Source organism: Bicyclus anynana, chromosome Z, assembly GCF_947172395.1.
Source record: "Bicyclus anynana chromosome Z, ilBicAnyn1.1, whole genome shotgun sequence".
NCBI lineage: Eukaryota > Metazoa > Arthropoda > Insecta > Lepidoptera > Nymphalidae > Bicyclus > Bicyclus anynana.
In genome coordinates, this window is record NC_069110.1 from 12,567,042 (window position 1) to 12,587,462 (window position 20,421).

A 20,421-nucleotide genomic window follows, 5' to 3' on the forward strand; every position below is an offset into this window, starting at 1 on the left:
AGTCGAGTAGAAGAAAAAAAGTCCATGGATTCACCATATAGGTGCCAAGTCCATTTTACAACCTAAGTTGAATGCTGGTTTGCAAATTAGAAATATACAATTTAAACGGTTTTTTTCTTTTCAAACTGACTGCTTACCTGCTGTCGTCCAGTCAATCCATAGCGACCGATGATCTTCCTCATCTCCTCACGCTCGCGGACTTCAGGGAATTCTTTAAGCATGTAGTCCAATGGCGACAGATCAAGGTCCAAAAGTTCATGTAAATGTTGGTGATATCGCCCAATCCTCAAGTGGGAATTCTTGCGAATCATGCCAGTTGTTGGTACCAACTATAGAAATAGAGAAAATACAATAAATTAGCACACTTCATCATTATTTAATAGCCAACTTTAAGACACAGGCCTCATATAATAGATTGATTTAGAGCTTAGACCCATAATGCTTCAATGTAGGTGTGGCGAGCTCGCTATCAGAAATATTCATTATAGTGTTTTTCAGATGGAATAGGTACTGTGACAGTTTGTTTCACTCTTGAAAGTTTGTCGCAATTCACGATAATAGTACGTATTATGAATGTCATAAGGCAATTGTCACTGTACCCATGCTATCTGAAAAACAATTCAGTAACCTATATTCGACTTACTGTTGAGCATGAGTCTCCTTTCAGAATGACAGGGGGTTAGGCCAGTAGTCCACCTAGGCCCAATGCAGATTGGCAGACTTCACACATCTAGAGAATTAAGAAAATTCTCAGATATGCAGGTTGTTTTTTTCACCGTTTGAGACACATGATATTTAATTTCTTAAAGTGCACACAACTGAAAAGTTGGCATGAAAATAAAAAATAAATATAAGTACCTTGGCAACTTCGTTCGTAACACTCCCGATGTTGCGCGCGGGTCGGGGGGCATGTAGCGATGAATGAAAAAATCCACAACTGATGCACGTCACTTCCCCGCACGCACGATTTCATAATCGCGCAGTCTTTCCCCATGGCGTCCGCATTTTATGGGTGTGTTATCAACAAACTTGTCAGACTATAGATAGTACTATGCATAACTTACGTCACCATAGAGCAGTTTGAGCAGTGTAGATTTGCCAGCACCATTGGGCCCCACAAGGGCCAGCCGGGTGTCAAGATCAATACCAAACTCCAAATTCTTATAAATCCAAGGCCCATCATCTGTATATCTAAATGCTACATTCTGAAAAGAATAATCAAATTTCAGTAAGATGCTCATAATAACCCATGAATTTGAGACTTGTTCGTTAAATATGGGCCTCATAAAAAGGCACAGTCACACAGCGATGGATAGGATACATAGTTTAGAGAACCAAACAATGTTAGGGTCCCTAGGTGCATGAACACTGGCCCTTTAAGCTAGTAAAGCTAAGTAATAAGCTCAGTATTTATGGACCCAACAGGTTGATTGATCATTGACATCAAGCAGATTACATGTTATTCAGAAGTCCTTACAGGACTATGCGAGATCCATGTGCCTCAGTGGTCGTCCACTGGCTGTTAATGAGAATGAGGTGTACATAATTGCTAGTTTTAGTTGAAAGTGTTAAGTGGCCATCACTGAGGTGCTTAACCCATTCACTGGGGTATTGTTCTACCCACACCTAACAATCGTTTTTGTTGGAGGTTCAAACTTGTTAACTAGGAACATTGGTAATTTTTTTTCTCTTTCCTTTGTCTATCGGAGATCAGTCTCGAGACTAAAATACAATCAAATAACTGCTTAGTATGTTTTTTCGGGCTCTGCACTTCCACCAATGTAGCATCAAGGAGTGACTATAAATATTACTTTATGTTGGCCAGTTGTGTTCCTTTCAGGCGGAATTTGCAGTCCCTGATGTCTAACAATGATCACATTTAGAAGAAAATGCTTGAACAATAGTTACCTGCACCATAATCACTGGTGGTGGCACTTTCCCGCAAGATGGGAAGTAAAAGTTGAGTATTTTGTCATCAACAACTTTCTCTGTCAGGCCTTGTGCGACCATCTTGGCCAGAGTCTTCTCCTTGGATTGAGCTTGACGAGCGAGTTTGGCGGAACCGTGACCAAACCTTGCTATGTAATTCTAAAAGAAAACAAAACGAAATCCCTTCTGAATGACTATATTTTAAAAATGTTATAAAATTCCACAAACATAAATAACACTAAAATCAGGTGAGATTATTGTCAAGGTAGCCCTTGTATAAAATATAATATAAAAAAAAACAATTAATTTAAGTTAGTTGTATCATACAAATTTAGTTTTCAAATCATGTCCTGATTCAAGATCAATATTTTATTGATTGAATTTGAAATAATTTTCAGTCCAGAATGACATAGTTGGCAGTTTATTATTATTATATGTATATATAATATCAATTTCAGCCATATCGGTTATAGACTATCGAAAGCTGCTGCGCCTATATCATATGGGTTGGTGGGTCTAAGCTGTATATGCCATCTGCCATAAGGACGGTAGGACACCCATAAAGTGCAGAATTGGTAGACCCTCCACCAGGTGGACTGACGACTTCAAGTAAGTCGCAGGTGACTCAGTATCGTGATGTTTGGAAGTCCCTACAAAAGGCCTATGTCGTGCAGTGGACGTCCATTGGCTGACATGCTGATGATGATGAGAAGGAGGGTGGCCTGGCCCTATAGGCTATAGTGGGCCATTAAAATTGGCTGACAATGACAATGAAGTGTGAAGGTATACCTTCATATGCGCAATCTGATCCTGCTCCCAATTGTACTGCTTCATTTGGTTCTCCAGTAACTCCATGCGAGTACGGACAAAGGCCTCATAGTTGCCCGTGTAATATTTGAGTCGCCTCTTGCTCATGTGAACAATGTTTGTGCAGACACCGTTCAAAAAGTCCTGAGAGTGCGATATAAGCACCAAAATTCGTTTGTACCTATAAAGTAAAATTTATATGTACTCTTATTATTAAGAAACTAATCATATTTTAAATAAATTTTGTAAAGTAAAGTGTGTTTTCAGATAGCATGGTACGGTGACAATTGCCTTATGACATTCATAATATGTACTATTATCGTGAATTGCAGAAAACTTTCAAGATTGAAATGAACTGTCACCGTACCCATGCTATCTGAAATACACTATAGTGCTTTACAAAGTACTTTCTAAAATATTTACTTTAAAATGCAATTTGATATTTTAAATAACACTTCAACTAATAAAATCTCAAGGGATTTTATTAGTTGAAGTGTTTCAAAATTTTCAAGGGAAATTACACTGTTAACTTAAAAAGGGTTATAATGGAGACAACTATTCTACCTTGCCTAACCTACGCCTGCCAAACATGGGTCTACAACACAAGTTCGAGGCATAAACTCATCACCACACAACGTGCAATGGAAAGGAGCATCTTGAAACTAAAAAAAGCTGACAAAATAAACAGTATGATTATTAGGAAAAAAACTAATCTCGCAGATGCTCTGGACCATGCACAAAGACTTAAGTGGAGATGGGTAGGCCACCTTGGCAGGCTAAAGGACAAACGGTGGACTAAGAAAATTACCTACTGGAAAGGTCCACTCGGTAAAAGGAAGGTAGGAAGGCCTATAGGAAGGTGGGTAGACGACATTACCGCAGTGGCTGGCCAAGGTTGGATGGAACTCACAAAAGAAAGGGACAAATGGAAAAAGATGGAGGAGGCTTATACCCGAAGGGGCCCATTATTAACTAGTACATAAATTAATTATTTAGATAAATATATAGATTAGTTAGAATAGTTTTAAGATATTGTTAAGTACTATCTAAATAGGAAAAATAAAGCTTATTATTATTATAATAAAATCTCAAACAAAATTTTCTGTAGGAGATTGAAAGTTGGGTAATTTACACCACTTTTGTCCCGTAAAGCATATAGATTCATATCAGTCAATCACAATAATCACCATTATTATTTTGCTAACTTGGTGTCATTCAGAGGACAATGTCTGAGAGCTTTAATTATAATAATTTTATGAAAATTTAATTGATTTTAGAAAATTTAGTGATTTTGTGAATTACATGTAATTTGTTACTTTGACACTTCTTACACAATAAATAATATACTAACTGTTTCAGTTCCTCCTCAAGCCAGACACAGGCATCTAGATCCAAATGGTTAGTTGGCTCATCGAGGAGTAACAAGTGCGGTTTCACATACAATGCACGCGCTAATGCGATACGCATACGCCAACCTGTGGTCAGAACAAGTGAATTATAATACAAAACGGCATATAATTAAATATAAATATAACAACACCAAAAACAATAACAATTTTTTAACAAATGTTGCACATACTATAGTAAAGCCTGTATAGTATTTTTTTTAAGTTCAAGACTTGCCCCTGTAGCCAAGTGCTAATGCTTCGAAAATTAGAAAAATGTATGGGAATGACATTTGCTATAGACAGGTCGCTTGATCAAGATCTGTCATTCCCATAAATTTTTCTAGTATTTGAAGCGTTTGAGATCGTAGAAAGAGAATCGACGTGCTACTTGACTACAGGGGGCACAGGTGTTGTGTGCAGTGCAGTGTATAGAAACATATTCCAGAGGGGTTATAAAATCTGCAGTCAATGTCAAGGGTCTAACCTCCTGAAAAATCTTTAGTAGCTTGTTGCTGCATAGCTTTGGAAAATCCAAGACCGTGTAGAATGTGGGCTGCACGAGCTTCAGCTGTGTCTGCGCTGAGCTCATCCAGGCGGTCATATACGTCTAACAGCTGTTCTTGAGCGTCTGGTGAAAAAAAAGAAGCAAGCAAGGTGTCAAAAGATTTGTTACAATGATCTCGGTGACATATGCTATACAGGGTGCTCGGGAGTATTTCCCATAGCTTCAAGGTGTTGACGAGTCCACTTATAGGAGCCGAACTGCATAACTAATTTGGACTGGATGGACTACGTCATCATTATAAGGATACTTTTTAAGATCTATTTACAAAAGAAAATATTAATTTTAGAGCACATGTTCTTTGAACATTTTAAATTAGTTTTCGGTAAAGAACAAAACCCCAGAGTTATGGGAAATATTCCCCAGCACCCTGTATAAACTTACAAATATATATATGTATCATATTAAGTTAAAGTATAAGTATAGTATTCCAATACTGTAGAAAAGTTTGCGCGATCCTATAGTTCCATTTACCTATATCAGAATGCAACAATGAAGATATTGCATAACTAGTGTAACTGATTGAAAAATGGAAATTTATTAAATAAAAAATAAAGTTTAAAAACTATAACCCGCCTACATAAAACGGGGTGTACCTATCCCTTTTTATTCCATTGATCAACTACAAAGTTATCATGTCTTCCAAGCATATACTAAGATCATCATCTCCTAAAACCTTGGTCCCATTCATTAACATCTGATAGTGATTGTTACAAAATCAAAAAATTACTCTACAGCCCCCATCTTCAATGAAGCAGTGAGTCGCTGTTGTCTTACATCCAGATCTCCTTTCCTAAAAGAAGGAAAGCCTGGCCGTTTAAAGGAGCTATTAATGATATTTACCATCATCTTCACAGTGAGCTAGCTCTTCAGCTAATTTCTCTAATTTCACTCTTTCTTCATCTACCTCCATGACACACTGTAAAGCAGTTTTGTCAGATGCAGGCATTTCACGGGTTAAGTGAAAAATGTCAATGTGCTCAGGAATAGGCACCTCTCGTCGCCCAAGCACCGCCAATAACGAAGACTTTCCTGTTTATGAGAATATACAAATTGTTATCATTTCTGTAGAGAAACATTGCATGTATACATAATTTTAAAGTCCAACATTCTTCTTGTGTTGCAGACATTGCTATTGATGTCAAGTGAAAGGAATTTAACAAAAACTAATACTGGATACACCAAAAAGCACAAATAGAATACAACAGTATTTGAATGAACACAATGTGAAAGAGGTACGGTTTTATTTTATTTATAAAATGAGGTCAAATCACTAGAGCTGATTTTTATACTAAACAATACAAATGTTTGTTGGGTAACCATTAGAAAATTTTACAGCTGAGCAAATTTAAGTAATGTTCTACCCACCACATCCATTAAGGCCCACTAGACCATATCGTCGACCACAATTCAACTCCAATAAAGTGTCTTGAAGCAGTTCACTGCCATAGAAAGTAATAGAGAAGTTGGCTATTTTTATGTCTCTTGATCGAGGATGTACTGCCAGGGACCCAGTGCAGGATCTTGCCTCCGAGTTCATCTTTGCTTCGGCTTCTAACTTTAAACATAATGCCTCTGCAAATAAAAAAATGTATTATTACATGAACTGCTTTGTTGGTTGGAAAGTATACTTTTTTTTTTAAAGAATATTTGCCATATCTTTTAAATATTTTTTTTTTTTTTAATTCATTACTATTGTGCAATCAGCTGCAACAGCTTTAAGCAATTGTCTTGTAGCAAGAAGCTTTCGCTTGAATGTTGGATCAATGGTCAGATACAGAAAAGAGTGTTTCTTGAGATGACCTATATTGCGAGGAGGTTTCTCACTCTGGACCCCTAACCACTGGTTGCTTGGGCACTCAAGGGCCCCACGATGTGAGAGCTGGATGTTTTTATAAATTTTTAATAGTGTTTTGTATGTATAAAAATCAATAACAGTAATTAAGTATTTCAAAGTTCACCCACACATCTTTAAGTAAATTAAGTTCTGAGTTATAAGTTACTCTAATATACTTCAAGCATTCAGGGATTTTTGTTTTTAAATTTGATCTTTAAATGAGAAACAAATATACAGGTTTGCTGTATATTGTAACAATTGATATCTAACTAAAACACTAACAAAGTGCATTGGTGATAAAAAGAGTGATGATCTGGATAATTGCAAAACTGTGTAATTGAGGGCCAGATAATTGAGTTATCACTGTAATGGATAGTATTAAGGCCATGAAATGGATCATATGTGTAAGCTAATTTTGAAATTGAAGTGTTAATTTTTGTTCAACTTAAATCACGGTAAGGAAATGTAGAAATGGCCATGAGTTACCTTCAGCGGTCAGTTCACGTTCTTCCTTCTCGGAGCCGTTAGTTGCTCCATTCGTGTCGGCATTAGTCACTCTCTGAACAGGCTTTTTATTTCGATTGTTGGCCTGGTCTTTTTTCTTTTGCTGAGCCCGTTTCTTTGCGTCTGACGGCATTATGCTATTCTAACCTGTGAAACAATAAACTTTTATGAATTTTAACACGTGAACGGGTCGTGTAACGCGAATCTATGAGATGGAGGATATACCTACAGTTAGGATTTTACATGCGATTTGCAACAACTATAAACACTTGATAATTTAGTTATTCATCATTGTCGAGTTTTAAAGATGTCTGCCACTTTATTATTGAGGTATAAACAGTAAATAAATTATACTATACCCAGTTTTATGAGATGTTAAGCAAGACGACAGCGTCTACACGTGCAGTTACGCGAAGAAAAGAAAGACATTTTATTTATGTTTCCTTTTTAATATTTTTACAGCTTTGAACACTAGCCTTTTAGACATTTCATAATTAGACATGTACTATGAGAATATTATAAATTACAAAATATATAATATAAACGTATCTAATCTTAATCTTTTTTTAATTTATTGAAATATATTAAATAAGTCTAACGAAAATAATTACCACTCATTTTTTTACGCTCAAAAAGCCTAAACCTCAGAGCCTTAGAGCTATTTAAAAAATATGTTTTCTTTTTATTTGGTTGGTTACTCCGTCCGTTAATAAAAATTCAATACCCTGTGCCGGTCACAGATTAAAAAATAATAGACAGATAGAGTGTACAAAATACGGCAGGGATGCGAATTGCAGCCATTTCAAATACAAAATATTCAAAAATGAATTAACGAATACATTCTCGAGTCAGTACGACACGAGGCGTCGTATCAGTAATTTTCAATATTATTAAAAAATGGCATCATAAGTTTAAAAATATTTCAAAAACTGTTCACAATAACTAAAAAAATAAAATGGAGTATTTTTTATAGGTAATTACTGATTTTTAGTCTATTATGATATTATTTGACGTAATTGTTGTTAGTGTTAAATCTTGAAATATTGCGGATGTCATGCGTGTCTCACCCCGCTGCTTACAGAGACTCATTCTGTAACATTCTTTATTCTGTGGTGCCGGTATTCTAAATGTTGGTACGCCTAACAAAATGTCAAATATTGTCTGTTATTTTGTTATTGTTTTTTCTTTGCTAACCTCAAATTTGCCTTAAAATTAAAATCATCTCTCTATAAGAAATACAATCAGTGGATATCATGGTTATTACGTTACGTGATACACTATTATCAATTGCTAATTGCTATGAAAAAGGATAATTCAATACTGAAATACAAAAAAGAAGATCATGGTTGAAAGTTCGGAAAAATAAATAACTGTGGTGATTTTAAGGTTATAATATGAATAAAACTGAATACACAGATATAGTCCGCATCAAATCTTTCTAATTCGCTCTGAAATTGCATCATGTCGAACAGCGCAGATATTGTAACCCCGCTGAGATATGTTTTTTATTACAGGTTTAGGGCTTGCCTGCAATTACGCCTGAGTTGTTATCGAAGATGTAGCCTACGGTTGGAACACGCTAGCACGCTGTAGACGGAAGGTAGACGTACCACCAAGCGATATAGCATTCCGGTACGATGTAGTGTAGAAATCGAAATGGGTGTAGATATTCATCCTCCTCCTAACAACTTAGCCCGCTCCCCCCCGCTTATCATGACTTACCAACAGGTGAGTTAGCAGTTAAAAAACTTGTAATAAAGCAGAATCTTTCAGAACATAAATAACACTATTAGAAAATTGTAACTATAATTTGTATGTATTAAGAGTTGAATATCAACATCTCCCTACATACACATACATTTTGTTTTGTTGCAGAATGTCTCGTAAGCATCCTCTTGGTGAGGAAGATCTTGATTTGGCGATAATGTGGAGATAGTGAAGATGACTTATTAGTTAGCATATACTCAATAGGGTCTAGGGCCGTCAAGAGTGACAAAAAGCTAAGCATACCATGGATTCACTGTGCAGACACCGGGTCCACTCGGAGAATAACTCTGAGCAGAGTCCTGGAGTTAAGGAATTTCTTGAGGATCAATCAACAGTCCCCTCCTCTGTTCATAACATCCGTACATTTTGTGTATGATTCCGAATAATGTTTGTACAAATAAACGTTTTAGATCAATCTCTCTCTTTCAATTATTGGATACCAGTTGCCCTTTGTTTTTAACTGAACTTCCAGAGGATAATCATCATCATAAATATATCATCATACTAATTTTATTAGGCTGGGAATATCATTAGTCTATTTTAGTGGACTGTGAATATCATCAGTCTATTTTAGTGGACTGTGAATATCATCAGTCTATTTTAGTGGCCCAATGTGGCTGGTCTCCTTTTTCTTATAAGTGTGGGTGATTTAGAGCTTGGACCCATCATCCTGATTTGTGGGCCAACATAGTTTGGAGCAGAATGGCTTAGGATGTATAACATTCACCGTCTATTGTTAATATTGTCACCAATGCTTAAGGCTTATAAACCAGCTGCAATAAAGATAATAGTGAAACTTAAGCACATAATATTTGAGTAACCTTGAAATAGTTGGTAGTGCTATGATTGTTAACAGAGATGTCCTGGGTTCGCTTCCCAGCAACTGGAGGTAGGCAATGGCTAATAATAGTTACTTACTACTACTGCCAAAGATGTTATGATGCTTTGCAGAAACTGTCAAGAGTTAGGATAAACTTGTATCTCTTCCAAGTTAGCCTGCTTCCATCATAGACTGCATTGTCCCTTAATTTCAGGTGTGAGAGCGGTATACTAGAAATATACTTGTCATTGAATAAAAAAGTGTGTGCCAGCTCCGACGCAGGAATGGAGTTTACTCTTTCAGATCTGTCTAAATAGGTGTATGTTGCCCCGCAGCAAACACATATATGTCTCAATACTACACCTGAAAAGTGAAAGGCGCAACTGAGCAGGCCGCGGTTGCGCGCGGTGAAAGGTGCGCAGAATAGGTTGCGAACAAAAAACGTAACGCTGTCATTCGTTCAACGAATTTTATTGCCCACATTTTTTTCATACCGGGGGCTATATTTGAAAAATCAAAAACTTCTTACGGAGTCTTTTGAATTCCAAAAAAAAAACAACAACATAGAGAGAAAAGTTTAATAGTATGTATTTAACATTCAATTATAAACAATAAATAATTTATTGAATTCTATAACAAAATAGTTACAATACCTAAAGTCACTCATTTAAGCTTAGTACATTCTAGATCAATTCAATTCACAGCAACAAACAAGTTTAAATAAGTCCTTAGAAGGCATGTTCAGTGAGACAATGCATTATATGCGTGATTTGCCGGAATGTAATCCAGGACATTTCCTTAATCTACAAAAATAGTATTATTAATCCACAACTGTTAAAATATATATTGGTATACAATAACAGATTTATTTTTGTATTTTATTTTTTATTAATTCATTGGTGAATACCTAACTATTATAACATACGAGTAATATGTAATAGTTATATACTTGTAAGAGGATTATTTAAGCAAATTTGTAGTTTATAGTATTATAATTTTATCTAAGATATTGCTTCATTACGATAAAGTTAACAAGATGAGTATATAACAATACAATTTATATAAATTGGTAGGTAGTTTAAATATAACTGATAATAGGCAGATTTTAAACTGTTTAAGCTAATATTTTATAAGCAAACCTATTTACATAGGTTGAGAAAAAAATCTTAAAGCCTAAAAAACAGGCATAAATAATATTTTAGAAATAAATTCTATTTTAACTACATTTTCGATAAATGCATAAATAGAATTATAAGATCATCGGAGATCTTTCTTACTATGTAATGTGACTTCACCTTAGAAGCAAGTGTTCAGATATAACTGTGTTCTTCCGAAGTTCTGGACAAAATTACAGTCTCATTTATTTGTTTGAGAGTGGATAAATGCCTTTTCGTTTTCGGTATGGGTACACTCCTTCCTACCGCAACGAGCGTCAAACTTGCCAGTTGGATTGTATATTTTACCGTACCCTACGCTAGTGGCGTAACTACTTGACTGAGGCCCGTGGTGAATTCATTGGAAGAGCTCCAGAAAAATAATAATGTTAACGTTAAGTTACTTCGGTATTCACTGTATCACGGGCTTTGGCGTGGGTCGGTGGCATTTTGCCACCTCTGCCACCCTATAGTTACGCCACTGCCCTACATGTACCACACCAATGAATTTGTCTTTCCACTTAGACTAACAGCATACAAGAAAAATTACCTACTAATAGCTATCAGGCACCAAATCTTAATAAAATGTTTCAGTGTGCTTATATAACTAATTAACTTTTGTTTTTATTGCAGAGACAAAAATATACTCTCTATTTATTCGTTAACATTACGGTTTAGCTCTGGAAGACTTCTGCAGAGATACGTCCCGAGACAAAGTTGCCTGGATTATATTATTATTGACCTGGAAGAGGCAATCTAAACGTAACCCTTAGTCAGATTCGATCAGAATTGCCTAAGTATTGGACCTATTGACCCAGGGCTCAGGCCTAAACATTTTAAGTTACTTACCTACCATACCTAAAGTAGGTATCGCAAGTTGATAAATAATAATTTAGAATTAGTTTAACACATCAACAAATACAATGTAGGTACTTCCTACCCCCTACAAAAATTCGGGTCTAAATTTCGAGTCTTTTGAAGTTTAGGTTGATTTAAAGTTTGAGGAAAATATTGAAATGTTTTTAAAGGTTTAATTTCCGTTACGTCAATAAAAAATTTGGTGTTTAAATTTTCCTTGTTTTACCTATATTTATGTAATTATTAAGTCTTTATTTTGATGTACTTAATCATTGAAATTAGCTCGAATTGGTAATATTTTGATGTTGTCTTCAATTTATTTCGTTATTTATATTGTATCGTTATTTTATCGTTAGCTAGAAGTTTATTTCTCGATGGCAGCGTTGAGCTTTCATAAAATTCATACAATCCCACTACTATTACATTCACAATAGTATTACTTAATCAGAAATTAATGTCTAGCCGTTTGAACGTGGGACCACGAACAAATACACTGCGCCAAGGTACAAATTATCTATCATTACCTTAAAACAGTACTACCACAAAACACCAAAACAACAAAAAAAAAATCTAGCACTCTAGCTGTCTGTACTTAAATTAACAAAATATTTCATTATCTATCTATTCTGTATTTGTATAATGTATATAATATTTAATATTAAGCAAACTAGGTCCTAATAAATTTCTTAATTAATAATACATTTTCATCTAATTAATGAATTTATTTATGTAAACAAAGTACTTGCTACTGTTGATTCCTAGTAAGGGCATTGGTTCACTTAGATATAAACTAGCCTGGGTTACCTGTGCTGGTATAGCTTGGCAACTTCGTTCGTAACACTCCCGATGTTCGGCGCAGGCCGGGGGGCGTGTAGCGATGAATGAAAAACCCACGACTGATGCACGTCACTTCCCCGCACGCACAAATTTACACCCGCCAGTCTTTCCCCCTGTCGCTCGCATATCATGGGAGTGTTATCAACGAACTTGTCAGACTATGGACACTTTTTTAAATCTCTTTCATTAGCTCATGTCACTGTCACATATTTGTGAAAATCATCATTTTCTTAATGAATATTGTTCACATCGTACATCTAAAAACCTTCAACAGATACAATGTCCCGCAAGTCCAGTTGGCCTATTCACTAACTTGGACTATATTAAAAACCTATTAAAATTAAAATACCAAATCACTTAGCTGCTTGTGATGACGTCATTTTCATTTTTGAAATACTTTAAATGCGGTTTTGTCAATTATTGGGCTGTTAATATAGACCAAGTTAGAGAATTCGCCAGCAAAGATAGCAATATCTGTATTTTTAACATTTATGTCTTCACACAAATAGACTTAATTGTATATTATTGAAAATGTCATGACCTATTAATTTATTGCGAGTACCTATATAATATATTAAATACTTCTCACTATCTGTTACGATTAGCTACAATTCGGCATAAGGTTTAGCAGCCCAAATGAGAATTAGTATAAAAACAGGAAGCTACAATATTGTACCATTTACGAAATAGTTTAACAGCTTAGGGCGGGGACACACGATACGTTGCGGCGGCGGTGCGGCGCCAGAGCGGTGTTGCTGCGTTTTCATAGAAATATCAGTGGCATGTCACACGACTCCGGCGCCGCACCGGTTTTGCAACCACCCAGACGAGGCGGGGAGTAGTGAATGTGCTGCGACGTCGGAGCGGCACCGCTCAGTTGTTTATGCGTCACAAGGATTTACATCCAACGCTGCTGCATCGCCGCAACGCTGATACGGTGAAATCTTTGTGATCTGGCGCCGCAACGCATGGTGTGCCTTCAGCCTTAGGGTGATTGCGTTGCGTCGCAACCTGTGTTGCGATGACGTGCGACTAGAGGACGACGCATACGACTTTAGAAAGTAACGAAAACAGTTGTCTATCACTGTACTTAGTACTGTACAGTGATCGACAACTATGTTTTCATTTTCGCTAAGCCAGTTTAGCTTAAGCTGCCTACAATCAGTTTTTGTGATGAAAAATGAGAATAGATAGAAACTACTCAGATATTGCAAAATTAGTTCGTAATATATACGATATACAGAAATTCTAATGTCTAGAAAATTGGAGACTTGGAATTGGCAGAGATACGATAGCTTTCAAACTTGTAAAACTATTTCTAGAGAGAGACATTTTAAATCTTACTATCTTTAAATATATAAATTTAAGTGGACGAATTTTATTTTCTTAACAATTTATGGAGTTCTGCTGGCTTATTCACTATTTTGGTCTTTATTATCAACCTATTAAAATAAACATCAATTGACTAAATGTCATTTATGTACTGTGTGATATCCACCAGTAAGCACCGGATGACATTTTTACGTAGAACCTCAATTTCGTATATGTCAACTAGCATACTTCAAAGATAGTGAATAAGCCTGCAGGTAATATTATTGCTTTTGTTCAAGGATGCCCTATGAATATAAATGTAAGTATATAAATGGATATCCCTTGCTATAAGTAATATTGAGATGACGAGTTTTGTCTTTCTTTGTTTGTGTATGTAAATCTGTCTTCGGCCTCTGATAACGAAACATCCATAAACATTTTATAGTTATGTAGAAAACAAGATTATCTAATGTTAAATTTCAGTTAGGTAAAATAGTTCTACATAAAGTAATGAGATGACGAGCTTAACAAACTTAATCTGGAAGAACCGAAGCACCACAAACATAACCAAAACAAGTGGTCCAAGCACTTATTTTTCCGATCTCCTTTTATGGTGTAGAGACGTGGACAGAGACGAAGAATTGATGCGTTCGAGATGTGGTGTTGGAGGCGAATGTTACGTGTACAGTTGACTGCCAAACGTACAAATGTTTTTTTTTTGTGTTTATAAGTGCCGATGGCTCTATGTGGGACCACTACGGCGACACCGGTGGGTTTGGGCGATCACAGAAGAATCGCCTGATGAGACCCGAAGGCTGAAATAAAGATAGAGGACGGAACGACTCTCTAAGGGTGCCTTCTATGAGACTCGGACCTCGGCTGAGGGCCATTCGGGAGAGAGTAACCGTGACCTGAGTGAATCAGTCGCCAAGGTCGTGAGTTAGAAACCCACGTCCTGGTGACGTTAGATATCGGGACCTCGTCTTCGCCGGCGAAGACGCTGTGTAGCTTGTGATTGTGTTGCATTGTCGGTCGTCATGTCATCGTCTGGATCGTAAAGGACGTTTTTGCGACGCCTCTGCTTGAAGTTAGCCTTAAGGGAATGTAGTTGTAGGCCTCAACTACTAGTTGGTTGGGATTGATGGCAGCTCTGTCGAAATAGCTTCGAGAGAGTATACAAATGTATCAATTCTTTCACAGCCTCAAATTAAAACACGTCTCTCAACCATGTGTCCCAGTTATTTTGGGCACATCACACGCCATGATAACAACTTGGAAAAAAGTTATTGTGATGGGAAATGTGGAAGACAAACGACAACGAAGTAGATCTCCAACCCGATGGATGGATTTAATTTTATGTTTTCGACTATTATTACCACCATTAGATTAATTTAAATTATGACATAATTTGACTTTTCAAAAATGTTTGTATGCTAAGCCTAATTGAAATAAATGAATTTTGATGGTCGGATCTTCTCAAGGAAAGAAGAGCCCGCACCTTTTACAGTGCCGTCCAAATGGCCAGCGACCGGTACTCCATGGAGGAGCATTGTATACCGAAAAATGACTCGCCAAGGTGGTCACGATCCTCAGTCATGAGGGACCAACTGGAGCGAGAAAGTAATGAGATTAAACGTATTGTGATAAATATAGTATATCTTCGAAAACAATTCGATTTGTATTGTGGTAACATCGATCTCATATCAAAAAGTGGATGCACAATCAGCGACCAAAACACGTCCCCACTCAATGAGTGCCAAACAGAACTTCTTGGCACTTAATTCAAGTAGTCGCATTTGCAAATTCCACCTTAAACTGAATTTTTAAGGTTGAATTTGTTTCTGAATTTAGGATTTTATTGAATAATGGACTTTATTTAAAAAGGTGTAATTTTCTTTACCAATAATTCTAAAACCGTCAAAGCAAAATTGGCCAGTTTTTAAGTGAAATTTCCTACATGATTGTGCGTCCTTTTATTATAAGAGGTCAATGGGTGGTAATAATATCGGCCAGAATTAGAAATGACATTCAGCACCAAATCTATTGCCAGCTTTGATTTTAACTCCCTGTCAAAATATTAACATTATTCAATCTAATAATAATACATTTAATAAATAGGCAGTGATCGTAATTCGCGTATTGCAAGGTCCTTCTGAAGCCTAATGACCGGTTGGTGGCATCAAAGCTCTGCCGAATCTTGTTATACATTTTAATTTTATTTGTAGTTTACATTAAAAATTATGAATAATAATAAAATGAAAAAAACAAAATAAAAATAAATAAACGAGAAAGTGAAATATTTAAAAACAAAAAGTAAGGATATGTTTGGAAATAAGGTTAGAATGTTGGGGACAAAACAATAAAAAAAGAAAATAAAAAAAATATATTTTTTTTAATTACATTACTCATCACAGATGCATTATTACGTCATATTACACATTCACACCGTTTCAATTTCATTTAAAAGTATCAACTGTTAAAAAAAATTAAAATTTACCTACTACACATTTAAAACAATTTCTTTCAGAGCTACTGAAATTCAAAATTGGAATATAATATTAACAAATAAAATAAATAATTAATTAACTTAACAGTTAACATACACGAGAGCTATTTACATTAAAATGCAAAGTGTCCTACATATGCTTAGATTAGAATGTGATGTTTCCTCGAGCCAGGTCGCAGTCGAGTTAGTGAGTGGAGCTGTGGCGGCGCTGGGCCGCGGAGGGGGGGCGTGACGTCATCACGTCATGTTGACGCCGAGCGAGCGGCTCGCGTACTCGTAGACTACGTACGAGATGGACACGGCAGGGATCACTTTGATGAAGTTGGGTGTGATCCCACGGTACAGGCCGCGGATCCCTTCGCGCTGGACGATCTCGCGAAACGCGCCGCGCATCGTGCCCTCGGCGCCTTTCGCGGCTTTCTCTGTAACAACACGCATACCGTATTGTATATAAATTAAGAGTATGCTAATAGTAACGCAATTTTTTAAAAGCAACAGGGTATCTGCGATCATTACTTTCGGAGCTACAGGGATTTAAATGGTCAGATTTGCGGCGCTGCCGCGGATCCCTGAAAAACGAACCATACACAATGGTACGAATTAATGACGTCGTAGGTATATAATGTAACCAAAGCACAAAGAAATCATTACACATTCCTCTTATTAGTATGGGCGTTCAAACGAAATTACTAATACGAGTATCTTTGTTATTTGTGCGTTTATGTTTGTAGATCTTTTATTAAAAAAACGTCACATTTAATGTGAGGAAGCTAAAACTGTATGAATTTTCATCTAATTACGATAAAAGAATTTTAATAGGTTTTGAAATTTTATAATCTTAATTGCTTTACAAAAATCCAGACAATCTTTGTTATTTATGTATAAATTAGTTAACAATGACCTTATTTATCCGAATGTACCATAAAAATCAATATATTCAAACCTAGTCATCATTCCCATACACATCATCATCATCATTATCAGCGGCGTGAATAAAGGTATTTAAATAGAGTAGGCACCAATGATATTTTTTATTTGTCTCACTGGTTTATATACTTCTTCAAGTTAGGTAACCTGGAAGAAATCGCTATTAGTGATAAGGTCGCCTCTTAAAATGGTCTCACTGCATATTATCTTTAGTTCTAAAATTTTGTATGTTTATATATTATGTTTGTTGCAATAAAGTTATTTAAATAAATAAATTGTATACTAGAGTTGTCTCAGTTTTGACGCGCTAGTGCTCCACCTAAACATCGTCTTCAATGTCGAGTTGTGTGTTCAGGAAGTGTAAAAAATGGCGATTGCCTGTAGATGTGAGATTGCCATAAGCCATTGTGTGTGGAAAAATCTCAGAGAGTGGACCGGGATCGCGAGCGCCGCACAATTATTTCGCCTCGCAAAGGATTGAGACGAGTTCAAGAAACTGACTGCCTGAGTTGAAGAAACCTTCGCTAGTCGGAGAGGCACCTTAAGAAGAAGATTGTGTATTGGACCCTTAAGATGGTAGTGTTAAAACAGAATAGTACCTTGCGCTTGCAACCTCGTCCGCACCAATGCCAGCGGGTAGGAGCACACTTGGCCCAGCGTGCACGACGTGCTGCCGCACGCCAGCAGTAGCAGCACCCCCGGCTGCTCGTTGTGCGCCTGGTACTTGTTGATGTACTTCTTCTTCAGGGTCTCGTACACTGCGAGATCGATGCCGGCGTAAGGCACTATCCCCAGGATGTTTGGAATGTATCCTTTGTAGAAACACTTCAGTCCTTCTCTAGCATATATCTTCCTCGCTGCATCCATGATGCCGCTATATTGGCCAGTTTTTCTTAAAGCTAATCTTGTCTTTAGCACCTCTAGTGGGTAAATCACAGTTTGACTAATCGCGCCGGCTGTGGCACCGGCCGCGAACCTCTCATATATCTCTAGCGGTTGATTATTCTTCTCTCCTTTTATTAGACGTTTGACTTGCTCGTACGCGGCGAACTTTAACGCCGATTCTGGCGCTATTTTTATTACATTTATACCGTTACCTCGCCACAGACCGCTAATACCTCCTTCGTTTATCATTTTCGCTAAGCATTTCGTCATATTTTCTCTAGTTGGATTCACCTGAAAAACCAAAGCACAAAGAAATCATTACACATTCCTGTTATGAAATGTTCTCCAAGATTATTTTTAAAAAATCTTTTGAATAGCTGGCTCGTTGTTACAATAGTTCACCTATGTAGTTTCGGATAATGAAATCCTAAGGATCTAATCCTGGGTCAAGCTGTGAAATATTTAGCTTTTGTCAAATATTTAGTAGCAGCCCGAGGTGGAAAGTCGGTGGTACTCCCTCGGACACGTTAATCTAACGGGCCGATCACAATTTGATACTGATTGCTATCATGTTTCATTATGAGTTTGATAGTGCAGCTTTAGTGGATTTAAGCTTTATATCCTATCCTTTAATGAAGGCCTGCTTTGTAAAGGGCCGCTAACAGCCTGATAGTGTTGATCAACGATCAATACTATCCTGACGGCTGAGATATGTTACACTGTGAATATTGTCCCTGCGTTCTTCTTGAAACCCTTTTTTTCTTATGAAATGCAGTAAAATCGTTTTCATGTTTTACAGTGCTTGTTTACTGTATATACAATATACATTATAGGTTAATGTGTATGATGAATATATTATATGTATGTATATTCATCTGCTATTGCAGTGCATATTTCAAATATTATTGATTACTAGCAGACGCCTTGCGGTTTCATCCGCGTAGTTCGCGATCCCGTGGGAATCATAATTAACAAACAATATCACCACAGAGAGGTATTGGTTCAATTCCCGCCCGCTGGACTATTGTCGTACCCACTCATAACACAATATATTCCCGTTCACAATTTTCAATCAGTTTATCTAACAGTGTTCACAATCTTACGGTGGCATATAAATAAAATGTTTTATCTAATGTATGTATGTCATCATCATCATAATCAGCCGATAGACGTCCACAGCTGGACATAGGCATCTTGCATGGACTTCCAAGCACAACGGTCTCGAACCACAAGCATCCAGCGGCGGCCTGCAACCCGCTTGCGCCTGCGACCAACTATGCGTTATCCGGGGTCACCATTCCAGCACCTTGGGACCCCAACTACGAGGCCTGCCCATTGCCACTTCAGCTTCGCGACTCGCTGAGCTATGTCAGTGACTTTGGATTGTCTGCGGATCTCCTCATTTCTGATTCGATCAATCACGCAGAGAAATTCCAAGCATAGCTCGCTGTATCGCTCGCTGAGTGATCTTGAGTCTTCTAATAAGGTATGTAATATGTAATTTGTGTAAAAAATAGATAGATAGATATTCTTCATTTGCACACCATAAAGACAAATACAAGTGAAATAAAAACATATTAAGAAAAGATCAGCATACAAAAGACGGCTTCATCGCTAAGTAGCGATTTCTCCCAGGCAACTTTCGGTTTAGAAAAACTACAAATACATACCTGTAAAAATACTTTAAGTCTGTCGAGCGGCGCCGTACAAGTCCGACTGACGGCGCCGGCGATGCCACCGGCGAGCAGATGCCTCCACCACTTCCCTGTTTGTAATTCGCTCTGGGTGAAGTCATCGGGCACGTTCATATCCTCGCCGATGTCAAGGTACTGTAACAAACATTAACTATTATTAGTATTCAAATTTGCCAGAAACATACAATATACATAATATGATATTTTACTAACGGCACAACAATACGTAAACTAAAAATAATAAGTAATGATTATAAATCTATACTAATATTATAAAGCTGAAGAGTTTGTTTGTTTGTTTGGTTGAACGCGCTAATCTCAGGAACTACTGGTCCGATTTTAAAATTCTTTCAGTGTTAGATAGCCCATTTAACGAGGAAGGGTATAAGCTATATATTATCCCCGTATTCCTACGGGAACGGGAACCACGCGGGTGCAACAGCGCGACGTCAGCCACGTAATTTTCAGACACGTTTAACTCATTATATTTAATGATCGAAAGACGCTTGTCTAAGACTACTTTTTATAGTAGGTAATAGCGGACGCAAGCAAGCAGATGGCACGCACAATTTCAAGTGGAATACCAGCGTTTGTAATACTTCGCAGGACATCCTAGAAACACGTTGTGCAAGCCT

The 20,421-nt window shown here is 36.9% G+C and overlaps 2 protein-coding genes and 1 long non-coding RNA gene across 7 annotated transcripts in view; 1 reads left to right on the forward strand and 2 right to left on the reverse strand.

Annotated features, from left to right (window-relative positions):
• Window positions 1-137: 137 nt before the first annotated feature.
• LOC112053840 (ATP-binding cassette sub-family F member 2) lies at window positions 138-7,544 on the reverse strand (the record flags this gene model as incomplete). Of its 2 annotated transcripts, none has more annotated exon segments than XM_052890664.1 (10): window positions 138-329; window positions 1,065-1,205; window positions 1,909-2,088; window positions 2,719-2,917; window positions 4,088-4,211; window positions 4,609-4,752; window positions 5,530-5,718; window positions 6,055-6,261; window positions 7,010-7,174; window positions 7,387-7,544. In XM_052890664.1, coding segments are annotated over 9 exon segments (1,527 nt in total), but the record flags the coding sequence as incomplete, so codon positions are not given.
• A 592-nt stretch (window positions 7,545-8,136) lies between these two features.
• LOC112053845 (uncharacterized) lies at window positions 8,137-9,203 on the forward strand. 2 transcript variants are annotated; one of them, XR_008252291.1, is made up of 3 exons: window positions 8,137-8,413; window positions 8,542-8,755; window positions 8,903-9,203. It is a non-coding gene; the product is annotated as an uncharacterized LOC112053845 (long non-coding RNA). The 2 variants fall into 2 exon arrangements; XR_008252290.1 differs by having other exon boundaries at window positions 8,143-8,402.
• A 6,939-nt stretch (window positions 9,204-16,142) lies between these two features.
• Window positions 16,143-20,421, reverse strand: part of LOC112053841 (calcium-binding mitochondrial carrier protein SCaMC-2) — a 45,550-nt gene continuing 41,271 nt past the window's right edge. For all 3 annotated transcript variants that reach the window (XM_024093405.2, XM_024093406.2, XM_024093407.2), the window contains 3 exons: window positions 19,763-19,921; window positions 17,807-18,383; window positions 16,143-16,702 (listed from right to left, as the gene is read on the reverse strand). In XM_024093405.2, the coding sequence (XP_023949173.1) occupies window positions 16,518-16,702; window positions 17,807-18,383; window positions 19,763-19,921 (921 nt within the window). In that variant the 3' untranslated portion in view covers window positions 16,143-16,517. The remainder of the gene's footprint in view (window positions 16,703-17,806; window positions 18,384-19,762; window positions 19,922-20,421) is intronic.